The sequence below is a fragment of the Protopterus annectens genome, chromosome 1.part0 (assembly GCF_019279795.1).
Source record: "Protopterus annectens isolate FY-2018-M chromosome 1.part0, PAN1.0, whole genome shotgun sequence".
Lineage (NCBI taxonomy): Eukaryota > Metazoa > Chordata > Ceratodontiformes > Protopteridae > Protopterus > Protopterus annectens.
This window is the reverse complement of record NC_056725.1, coordinates 1,046,229,824-1,046,241,523: the sequence shown is the minus strand read 5'-3', so window position 1 is coordinate 1,046,241,523 and position 11,700 is coordinate 1,046,229,824. Positions and strand designations below refer to the sequence as shown.

The following is an 11,700-nucleotide window of genomic DNA, read 5'->3' as shown; positions in this document are numbered from 1 at the left end:
GGTAGTAGCATATACCCCATGAGACACAGAACAATATACCCCGGAAGGGGTTAAGACATTTCAATCAGAGTCTAGTCCTACCCGTTCTTCCAAAACACGTGAGGAAGGGAAGGGAGGGAATGTAAGAACAAAGGCGAGATGAACACTCCACATGGAACGTTATGGTAAGAACATAACTTCTTTATGTGAGAGTATTCAATCTCGCCGTTTGTTCTTACACACGGGTAGTGCTCCTAGCTCCGTCACCCCGAGTGACTCATGGAAGAACGTTCCTAAGCACAGTGGAACCAAAATATGTCCTGTCTTTGGAGGCCTTGTCAACTCTATAATGAGTGATGAAAGTATGTGGCTTAGACCACGTGGCTGCTGCACAAATCGTGTCCAAAGGCAAACGAGCTGCATAAGCCAAGGAAGTGGAAACAGATCTGGTAGAATGGGCCTTAGGTTTGGTAGGCAAGGACTGATTCGACTTAGAGTATACAAAGGCTATACAATCAGCAAGCCATTTAGATAATGTACGTTTTGTAATTGCCATGCCCTTTTAATTGTCTGCAAACACGACAAAGAGCTGATCTGTCTTCCTGTAACTTTTAGTCCTATCCAAATAAAATCTTAACTGCCTGTGAACATCCAACTTGTGCAGCATATACTCCAACTTGTTAGTATGGTTCTTGAAAAAGGTAGGGAGTTCTATGGATTGGTTAATATTTATGACGGAACATACCTTTGGAAGGAAAGATGGATTTGTATGCAAAGAGACTCTATCTGGGTGGAAAATCAAGTAAGGTGGTCTGACCGATAATGCTTGCAGCTCTGATACTCTTCGAGCTGAAGTAACAGCTACGGAAAAAGTGTCTTCCACGATAAGAACTTTAGAAGGCAGGACGAAGCAGGTTCGAAGGGTGGCAACATGAGTTGTGACAATAACAAATTTAAACTCCATGGAAAGAAAGGCTTCCTGACGGGCGGCCGAAGATGGAAGGTTCCTTTCATAAAAGCCTTACAAAGTCTGTGAGACATAATGGGAGAACCATCCTCACCAATATGGAAGTTCGATATGGCCGCCAACTGTACTCTTAGTGTGGAAGTAGAGGCTCCTTCATGAAAGAGGATAGATAAAAATTCCAGTACTTTATGTAAAGAAGCTACCAGGGAGTCTAAGTGTTGGCTAGACGCCCAGTATACAAAGCGTTTCCATTTACTCCTGTAGAGTTTTGTAGTGGAAGCTTTATGAGAGGCAACCAGAATGTGTTGAACTGCCGGAGAAAGTAGATCAGACCTGGCTAGGCAGGGAAGCGGAGCAGCCAAGCTGCTAGTTTGAGGGATTGAAGAGACGGGTGAGGAACTCCCGACAAATGGGTCAGTAGATCTGGTACTGGGTCCAGAATCCACGGTTCCTCTGTTTGATGGGCTCGAAGAAAGGGGAATCATATCTGCCGAGGCCAGAATGGGGCTATGAGTATTATTGTCCTTTCCAGGTTCCTGGCTTTCTGTAGAAATCTGGGAATCAAGGGGGTAGGTGGGAATGCATATAGGAGACCCACGGGCCAATCGTGTATCAGTGCGTCCCTGGGGACATCCCCCAGAGGGGGTAGAAGGGCAAAATAGCTTCTGCATTTTGCATTCAATGGGGAAGCAAATAGATTGCAGCAAGGCTGGCCCCATCTGCGGAAGATCTTTTCCGTCACCTGTGGATTGAGGGACCACTCGTGAGGTAACAGGATGGCTCTGCTTAACCTGTCCACAATGACGCTGGATGACCCCGGGATGTGCATTGCTATCAGAAAGCGACCCGTGGACTCTGCCCATTGCCAAATTCTCATGGCCTCTCTGCATAACGGGTAAAACCTGGTTCCCCCTTGCTTGTTTATGTACCAGACCACAGACATGTTGTCCGTCTGAACTGCCACTGTTCCTAGAGGTAAGAGGGCTTGGAAGTGTTGCAACGCCAGGAACACCGCCCTCAGCTCCAGAACATTTATGTGCAGGCTGTACTCCATGTTGGACCATTCCCCTTGGACTGTTCTTCCCTGAAATAGACCCCCCCCCACCCTATCAGAGAAGCATCCGTGGTTATTGTGGCCGTCGGATTGGGTAGAACAAACGGACGACCCATAGTGAGATCCTGACTGTACACCCACCATGAGAGGTCTCGTTTGCAAGAGTCTGTTATCAGAATCTCGTGTGCTAGGGGTAACTGCTGGAATGACCACTGAGCGAAAAGCAGCCATTGGAGGAGCCTCATGTGTAATCTTCCCATAGGAACTGCGATCAGGGATGCTGCCATTAGTCCCAAAACCTTCAACACCAGTTTGGCCGGGGCTTTCCTGCTCTGTAGTAGAAGAAGAACCTGTTGTTTGAGGGATGACGCCCTTATTGGAGGGAGCTTTACCAGTGTTAAACGTGTATCTAGGTCTGCTCCGATGAATGAAATATGCTGTGAGGGCGATAAGGCAGATTTTTCGAAGTTTATCGAAATCCCTAGGTGGGAACAAAGGTCGACTGTGTAGTCTCTGGCTTGTATGAGGAGACGCTCGGTGGTGGCGGTGAGGAGCCAGTCATCCAGATAGGGAAACACCTGGAATCCTTGTCATCTCAAGTGAGACGCAACCACTGCCATGCATTTGGTGAATACCCTGGGGGCTGAGGTGAGTCCAAAGGGCAGAGCTCGAAACTGAAAGTGACTGGCTCCCAGCCGGAAGCGCAGGTGATCTCTGGACGGTCTGGCCATTTTGATGTGGTAGTACGCGTCTGTGAGATCTATTGAGCACATCCAATTGTCCTTCTGTAAAAATGGAAGGATCGATTGAAGCATGACCATCCGGAACTTTTCCTTCTTCACGAAGGTGTTGAGATTGCTGAGATCTAAAATCGGTCTCCAGTCCCCTGTCTTTTTTGGAACTAAAAAGAACCTTGAGCAAGTTCCGGATCCTCTTTGGTCCACCGGGACGGGTTGGATGACTCTTTTTTTGAGCAGCTTTGAAATTTCTATTGCTGCTGGGCTTCGCAGATGGGGTGGCACATCTGGAAACCTTCTTTGTTGGGGTGGAGTTGATATGAAGGGGATTTTGTATCCTCTGGTTACAATGCTTTTTACCCAGGAATCCGAGGTAATATTTAGCCAGGCCTGTGGGTATAAAGCCAAGCGACCCCTGACTGCCTCCAGAGCAGGACAGCCGGGCCTCCGTTCAGGAGTGCTGGAAAGGCTTCCCAGGGACAGTATCCCTGTCGGCTTGGTTTTGCGGACCCGCTCTGCCGCCGGGGTGGCGTCTTCCATTTCTACCCCCCCTCTGCCTCTGGAGGGGGCATCACTCTGTGTGGCTTGGAAAGATCCCTGAGTCTTACAGAACCACATTTTTCCGCCTCATTGCCCTTTGGGGTACGGTCTAGTTGGAGTGGAAAAACGGACCCCGACAGCAGACAGGGTCTTTCCCTCTTGCTCACACCGAGTCAGAGTCTCCTTCACCTTGGGCCCAAAGAGTGTGGCACCATCAAAGGGGGCATTGGCAAAGGAAGACTTGAAGGCTTCTGCAAAGGAGCACAGCCGCATCCAGGATTGTCTTCGTAGAGCAATCGCTGAAGCTGCAGCTCTACTCGATCCTTCGGCCGCATACGAGATGAGCCTCATGGATGAGTTTACTATGGAGGTAAGGGTGTTAAGTTGTGCTGTAACCTTATCTGAAACAGCAGCATCTGTGTTACCCTGGAGGGTATCTCTCAGCTCCTTGATGAGATCCCTCTGCAGACGTGTGAAATGTGTCAAATAGTTTAGCAAATGCATGGAAAAAGTCGCTGAACTAAAAACGCACTTCCCATATCTGTCCATAGTCCTAGAATCCTTATTAGGAGGATGAACAGATGAGGAAGACTCAGACATCTCCTTTTTCGTGGCTGCCGCCACCACCATAGCGTCGACTGGAACTCCCTTGGTGAGATAAGTCTTGTCCTGAGGGGCGGTGATAAATTTGTTTGGTTTTCGAGGGACTGGTTCCACTGTGTCCAGTGTCTCCCATGCCCTTCGAGCAATCAATTCCATTAATTTATCGAAGGGCAGAGTCACCCAGGAGGTAGAAGGTTGAGCCCCAAAAGCCTTCAGTAGCACCGACTCGTCCTCAGTGGGGGCTAGGGACTGCCAATCACCCCTCTGTTTTAAGATCTCCAAGATGTCCGCAAATGACACATCCTCAGAGGGGGATCTTGGGGACCCCTCTGCCTCATCCAAGTCGGTGTCAGATGTTAGAGATTCCTGTGGGGAATCTATGTGCCTCCTCTTGCACAATCTTTTCCTCGGGACCTCATCAGAGGGGGCTTCCAGTGAGGCCTCCAAGGAACAGGGGGAGCCCTCTGGAGGTGGCTGAGGCAATGGGGCTCTACATTTTGGATGGGTCATGGGGGCAGAAACAGAAAGTGGCCCTTTAGGGGAAGGAGAAGATGCCTCCAATGAAGTGGTTGTCTGTGCAGACAATACCTTCCTCATAAGGTCAAAAGCCCCTGAACCCCGGGCCGAGGACTCCCCTGGTTCCGAAGAACACTGAAGCGTCCCAAACACGGGGGCCGTGGGCCCCGACCCCGAGGACGGAGCCGAGCCAATCTGCGCCGAGGCCCCGAGAGGGAGAGTCGGTACTGAAAGGTCGGTGCGACTCTCGATCCCGGAACCGAGGAGAGATCGTCGGCTCCGCGACTCACCTCAGGTTCCGAAGGAGTCGAAGTCAATGGTGTAGATCGTGCAATGGACGGTTTCAGCACCAAGGGCTCCACTATCATTGGTTCATCCTCTCCCGGCTCCGAAAACTGGATGGGTCTCGAAGGAGGACCTGTTGGAGACATGGGGAGGCCTTCTAGTTTCAACACCAATTGGGAGGAAACTGCAATCAACTTGGAAAGGGCCGTGTTTTCCATGAGTTTCTGCACGACATGATCCACATCTGTCTCAGATAACGGTCTGGAAGACCGGGTCGAAGGAGCCAAAAATGGCACCGACCGAAGAATGGACGGTGGCGACAGCTCCGACACCAGTTCCAAGACCTGGGGCTCAGTGAAAGATAAACGTTTGACGCTCGGCCCCGAGGTCTGTGGAACCGGTGAACGATCCTTCGAAGATGAACTCGGAGCCAATGACATGGGCTCCGACATCTTTGACCCCTTCGAGGACTTAGAAGCCTGGTCCGATTTGTCTAAAGCCTCCTGAAAGGCAGGCTTCAGCAATCCTCTATCTATAAGCTTCCTGCATCTATCTGTCATGACCCTCCCACTAAAGGAATGACATATAGAGCAATACACTTGCAGGTGGAGAGGGCCAAGACAGTAAACGCAGGAAGCGTGGTTGTCAGTGATAGACATTTTCTGCCCACACTGACATCATTTAAAGCCGGATTTGGCTTTCTCCGACATGACTGGTAGAAGTAAATGACACTCTACTAGGTATAATTTGACAAAAAAAACTACCAATGACTAACTAACTAACTTCTATATATGTATATATATATATATATAAAGTGTATATATAAGGTGTAGAAAGAACACTCAAGAAACCACACCAAGAGAAAAAAAGGTAGGCCACAAAAGGAGCCTTTAAGAATAATATTGTACAAGATTATATTAATAACACACACACACACTTCCTATACTATAACTAACTTTAGAAACTTTTTTACAAGAAAGGAAAGTAGCTTATCTGAAATATAGCAAAAAATTAGCAAATTCTCCTCTGGTCTGAGCTCTCCTCGATCCGATCTGTTGCAGCGGCAAACTAGATCTGAGTAATGGCAGGGAGGATTGTGGGATATAGTCTGGTCTCGAGCTTCTCTGAGATGCAGAGCTTTGCGATGCGGCCGACTCGGAGCTGAGGATCAGCTCCGAACCCGTGTGTAAGAACAAACGGCGAGATTGAACACTCTCATATGAAAAGTTTAAGGTTAATCCTCCGACAAAAATCGTTAATATCATTTACTATATCTGATTCATCCACAAAAAACCCAGAAACAAAGTTCAAACCTTTATTCAAAAGTTTCTTTTGATCATCTGTTAAAACAGTGCTGGAAATATTCAAAATGTTGTAATCTATTGTCTCATAAGTGTTTGTAAAAGGCCCTCAATTGTATCTATCTTTGTACCTTCTATGTTTGGGTGGGAGGAAAATGGGTGCATCTAGTACCACATACACATTATTACAATGGTGACAATATAGAAAGAAGCATCCTGAAAAATACTTTGATAATCGTAATTATTTTATACATAAATGGAACTAAAATAAAATCCATATAAAATGAACTTTCTGATCTTTTTACAATACACAGTTTCAAGTGCAAGAAGGTGATTTTTCCAAAAGATTTTAATTATTTCAAAAAAAAAAAAAAAACAGAAAAATTTAGTTTGTCTATGAGAACCAAAAAGTGACACTGGCTGCAAGCACTTTATAATCCACATTTATTAAGGTTTTAGTTTGGTTATTAATATACAATATTACTAAACTACAGAGAAAATGCAAATAACATATTGTTTCTTAAAATTAACAAAATAAATACTTTCATGAGCTTTCAACTTATTCACTAAATATTATATATTTTATTTTTGGCTACACACATCTTGAAATAAAATTAATGCTTTTTAATAGTGCACTGTTACAAAATACTACAATCACAAATAAACCACATATAATATAATCTATTATAATATTGAGATAAAATGGCTGACAGACTCAATTTTCAGTCCTTTAATATTTTAACTTGAATTTTGTTGCAGACTACCTTAGATATGGATGAAGCTGTTTTGGTTTTGCTCTTTTAGATAAACCAACCCTGACTGGCCCAGTGCAAGTTTTCAGAGGCTCAATTCGAAAAATTCCATTGGACATGTGGTTTCCTAATTATAGAATTGAGTTTAAAATAGCATAGTTAAGGAACCACTATTGAATAGAAAAATGTATATTATGCAAACAAAAATGTCAACATTTCAGATTCAGGTTTATTTAAAAAATAAAAAGTTATATACTCACCATAACATTCCATCTGTGTTGTCCATTTTCATTCTTCCTCAGTTGATGGGTCTCGGAACCAACCTGGATCTGGCTTAGACATTTCTAGCAGATCTTCAGATCCAAAACTCTCGATCTCCTCCCTTTACCCATAATGGTCCACCAATCTAACACACCTCAGATTGAGTTTGCTGCCTTTAGAGATAAAGGAAAAAGAAGTTATGTCTTACCATAATGTTCCATCTGTGCTGCTGATCTTCTTCCATTCATCACTGATGGGTTCGGTTCCGATCCCCTCAGAACCGTGTCAGCCTAATACCAAGCTCGTGTACAGCACAAACTCTTGAGCTAAACTGCTACCCACAATTCCCTTCTCCCTGTTACCTCAGATCGAGTTTGCATAAGACATATAGAAATAAGGCAGAGGCCATTTCTGAGCAAAAACCCAGACACACTACAAGGACCCATGGGATCCACCAGGAGGCTTTGGTGAGGGACGGAGGGTGGGGTGTGGATGAATAGAAGAAGATCAACAACAGAGATGGAACGTTATGGTAAGACATAACTTCTTTATCTGATGTTGTTAATCTTCTTTCCATTCATCACTGATGGGACAGAATCCCAAGCTACCTGAGAAACCTGGGTGGCCCTTATAGAAGAACATTCCTGAGCACAATTGAGCCAAAGGCTGCTCTTTCCCTGGAGACCATATCCGACTTGTAATGTTTGATGAAAGTGTGTGGTTTAGCCCAAATGGCTGCTGCGCAAATGTCATCCATAGAGGCTCTGGATTGAAATGCTACAGAGGTTGCTATAGTTCTAGTTAATTGTGCTTTGATATTGTGGGGTCTAGGCTCAATTGCACGAGTATGAAAAAGAAATACAATCTCTGAGCCACTTTGATAAAGTGACTTTTGAAACAGCATATCCCATTCTGGGCCAGAGAAGGAAATGAAAAGTTGGTCTGTCTTGCGGATAGATTTAGTTCTGTCTAGGTAAAAACATAGTTGCCTATGCACATACAAGGAGTGTAGGCAGTATTCCTCCTTTATTGGAATAGTTCGGGAAAAACACTGGAAGCTTGATGGATTGGTTAACAGAAAAATCAGAAACCACTTTGGGGAGAAAAGATGGATTAGTACATAGAGATACTCTGTCTTTATGAAATATTAGGTAAGGTCTCTTGATGCATAAGGCCTGTAATTCTGAGATCCATCTAGCTGAAGTGACAGCTACCAAAAAGAGGGATTTCCATGAGTGGAATTTGAGATCAAATTTTGCAGCAGGCTCAAAGCGGGGTTGAGACAGTGACTGCAGTATTAGGGAAAGATTCCTCATTCCTAATGGACGTCTAATTGGAGGTCTGCTGTGAAACACTCCTTTGAGAAAGGTTTTGCATAGGCGAAGGGACATAAGTGGAGTGCCCTCTAATCCATTATGGAAATTGGAGATTGCTGCTAAATGGACTTGTATGGTAGAGGCTCCATTTTCAAAGAACTCAGAGAGGTATTGAAGGATGACAGAGACCGGAGCTGAGAAGGGATCTAGCAACCATTCTTTAGACCATAGAGAAAACCTATTCCACTTATCTCTATAAAGCTTTCTGGGAGATGGTTTATGAGAGGCCAGCATAATATTGTGAACAGGTGAGGAAAGGGCTTCCTGCCTGGTGACTAATGGAAGTGGAGAAACCAAGCCATCAGCTTGAGACTGGACAGATTTGTAACCCTTGGGGGTGAGAAATCAAGTTTGGATGAGTGTCCAGGATCCATGGTGGCTGTAACAGATGAGGCTGGAGGAAGGGGAACCATACTTGACAAGGCCAGAATGGGGCAATGAGGATCACCTTGCATCTCAACCAAGTAGCTTTCTTTACAAATAGAGGTATCAAGGGAATTGGATGATAGGCGTAGAGGAGACCTGTGGGCCAATCATGAGTCAGAGCATCTCTTGGGGACTCTCCCTCTGGGGAAAGAGGGTAAAGTAGCTGCTGCATTTGTTGTTCATAGGGGAGGTGAAGAGGTCGCAGCAGGGCTGGCCACAATGGCTGAAAATTTCTGCCATCACTTTGGGATTGAGAGACCACTTGTGTGGAAGGAGAATGCATCTGCTCAACCTGTCCGCAATCACGTTAGAATACCCTGGGATATGAGTTGCTATTAGAAAGCTGTTGGAAGCCATTGCCCAGTGCCAAATTCTCATGGCCTCTTGATACAGAGGGTAGGATTTGGTTCCTCCTTGTTTGTTGATGTACCAGACTACTGACATATTGTCTGACTGAATTGCAATCATTCCGGGGGGAAGAAGTAGATGTAAGGCCTGCAACGCTAACAGCACCACTCTTAACTCCAGAACATTAATATGCAGGTTGGCCTCTAAGCTCAACCATGTGCCTTGGACTGTCTTTCCCTGAAAATGCCCCCCCACCCTATCAAGGAAGCATCCATAGTCGCAGTGGCATTGGGTTGAGAGGGCTGAAAAGGATGACACCAAAGTTCTGCATCTGGCCTCATCCACCAGAGGAGATCTTGCTTGCAAGAGCTGGTTATGAGAACCTGCGAGTTTAGGGGGTGAAGATTTTCAAACCACTGGGACATTAAGAACCATTGTAACAGTCTCATGTGTAACTTTGCCAGATGAACTATAGGGATGGCTGCAGCCATGGACCCCAGAGCCTGGAGAACTTCCCTTGCTGACACCTTCTTTTGACAGAGTTTCACTCACACTTGCAATCTTAACCTCTGAAGTCTGTGAGCTGGGAGAGATACCAGACAGGATCAAATATCAAAAACTGCCCCTATAAATTCCAGCTGTTGTGTAGGTTCTAAGTTTGATTTCTCCCAGTGTACAGTGCTTCCCAGGTACTCTGCTAGTGAAAGGGTGTATCGGAGGGCCATAGTGAGAAGACACTTGGTGGGGGTGGAGAGGAGCAAATTGTCCAAATATGGAAACACCTGGAATCCTTGAAGTCTCAGATGAGTTGTCACCACTGCTAGACATTTCATGAACACTCTGGGGGCCATCAAGAGACTGAATGGCAGAGCTTGGAACTGTTAATGATTGGCTCCTAGCCAGAAGTGAAGAAGACTCCTAGAGTATTTGTCCATTTTGATGTGGTAATATGCATCACAGAGGTCTATCAAGCACATCCAAACATCCTCCCTTAAAAAGGGAGAATGGATTGAATAGTGACCATGTGGAACTTGGTTTGCACAATTGATTTGTTTAAGTGGCTGAGATCCAGGATGGGTCTCCAGATCCCGGTCTTTTTTGGCACTAAAAAGAATCATGAGTAAAACCTGGATCCGCATTGGTCTGGGGGGACTGTTTGGATGACTCTTTTTTGACACAGCTTTGTTATCTCTGAAGCCGCTTCTTCCCTTTGACTGAGTGGAACATCTGGAATATTTTTTGTAGGTTTTGGGCAGGAGATTAGAGGGATGTAGTAGCCTCTGGAGATTATTCTCTGCACCCATCAATCATTTGTAATACAGCACAAGGCAGTTTCATGCAGAGAAAAATGAGCCCTGACTGCTTCCAGAGGAAAGAAATCGGGAAACGCTTTAGGAGCATTGATAAGACCACCCAGAGAAGGAATCTCTGGAGTCTTGGTTTCCGGGACCCTCTCTGCCCCTAAAGGGGTGTCTTCCACCACTGAAACCCCCTCTGCCTCTGGGGGATTCCTTGCCATGTATGTTATGGAAAGGACCCTGAGATTTTTTGTGCCAGATTTTCCCACTCCTCTGGTTCCTGGAAAAAGAACGTTGAGGCTTGGAAAAATGTAGGCCAACAGCAGACAGAGGCTTTCCATCTTGCTCGCACCTGGCTAGCGTGTCCTTCACTTTAGAACCTAACAAGGAAGATGGTTCAAGGTTCAATAGGGGCATTCAAAAAGGAGGACTTGAAGAAGTCCGCGAGGTTGCAGATGTGCATCCAGGCATGACGCCTCATGACTATGCCTGCACTCGCAGCTCTGGCCACCCCTTCAGTTGCGTGGCAGTGTAGCCTCATGGATGAATTGGAAACAGATTCAAGGGTGGCAAGCTAAGAGGCAACCTTGTCCTGTGCCTCATCAGAAACTTGACCCATGAGGGATCCAGAATGTTCGGTAATCAGATCTCTTTTTGGAGCCTCGTGAAGTGTGCCAAGTAGTCCAGGGACCAGACAGCATAGGTCTCTGAAGCAAAGGCTCACTTCCCCAACCTGTCCACAGCCCGAGACTCCCTGTTGGGTGGGTGAACAGTAGGACTTTCTTCCGCTAGATCCTTTTTAGTGGCCGCCACCACCATAGCATCAACTGGCAAACCTCTGGACCAGTGTGGATGCTCTTCTGGGGTAGAAAGAATCTTATCAGGTCTCTGGGGAATGGCCTCAACAGAGTCAGGGTTCTGCCAAGCACACTGCACAATGAGCTGGATTAACTCATCAGCAGTTGGGGTTACCCAAGAGGTAGAAGGTCAGGAGTGAAAAGCCTGCAGGAACACGGATTCCTCTGAGGAAGAGGTAGAGGACTTCCAGCCACCCCTCTGTTTTAATATTTCCAGGATGTCTCCAAAGGAGACATCATTCGGGGGGGAGACCATGGGGATCCCTCCCCATCATCGTAGTCCATGTCTTCTGTCAAAGACTCTTCAGGGGAGTCTATGTGCTTCCTATTGCACTCCTTCTTCTGAGGAATTTCCACAGTGGGAATATCTGAGGAAGACTCGGAAGAGTGGGTACCCCGA

General features: G+C 46.0%; 1 protein-coding gene across 1 annotated transcript in view; it reads right to left on the bottom strand.

Moving 5' to 3' along the window:
* Nucleotides 1-6,507: 6,507 nt before the first annotated feature.
* RAD51AP2 (RAD51 associated protein 2) overlaps nucleotides 6,508-11,700 on the bottom strand; it is a 578,351-nt gene continuing 573,158 nt past the window's right edge. The window contains exon 3 of the mRNA XM_044068412.1: nucleotides 6,508-6,861. Within this exon, the coding sequence (XP_043924347.1) occupies nucleotides 6,743-6,861 (119 nt within the window). The 3' untranslated portion in view covers nucleotides 6,508-6,742. The remainder of the gene's footprint in view (nucleotides 6,862-11,700) is intronic.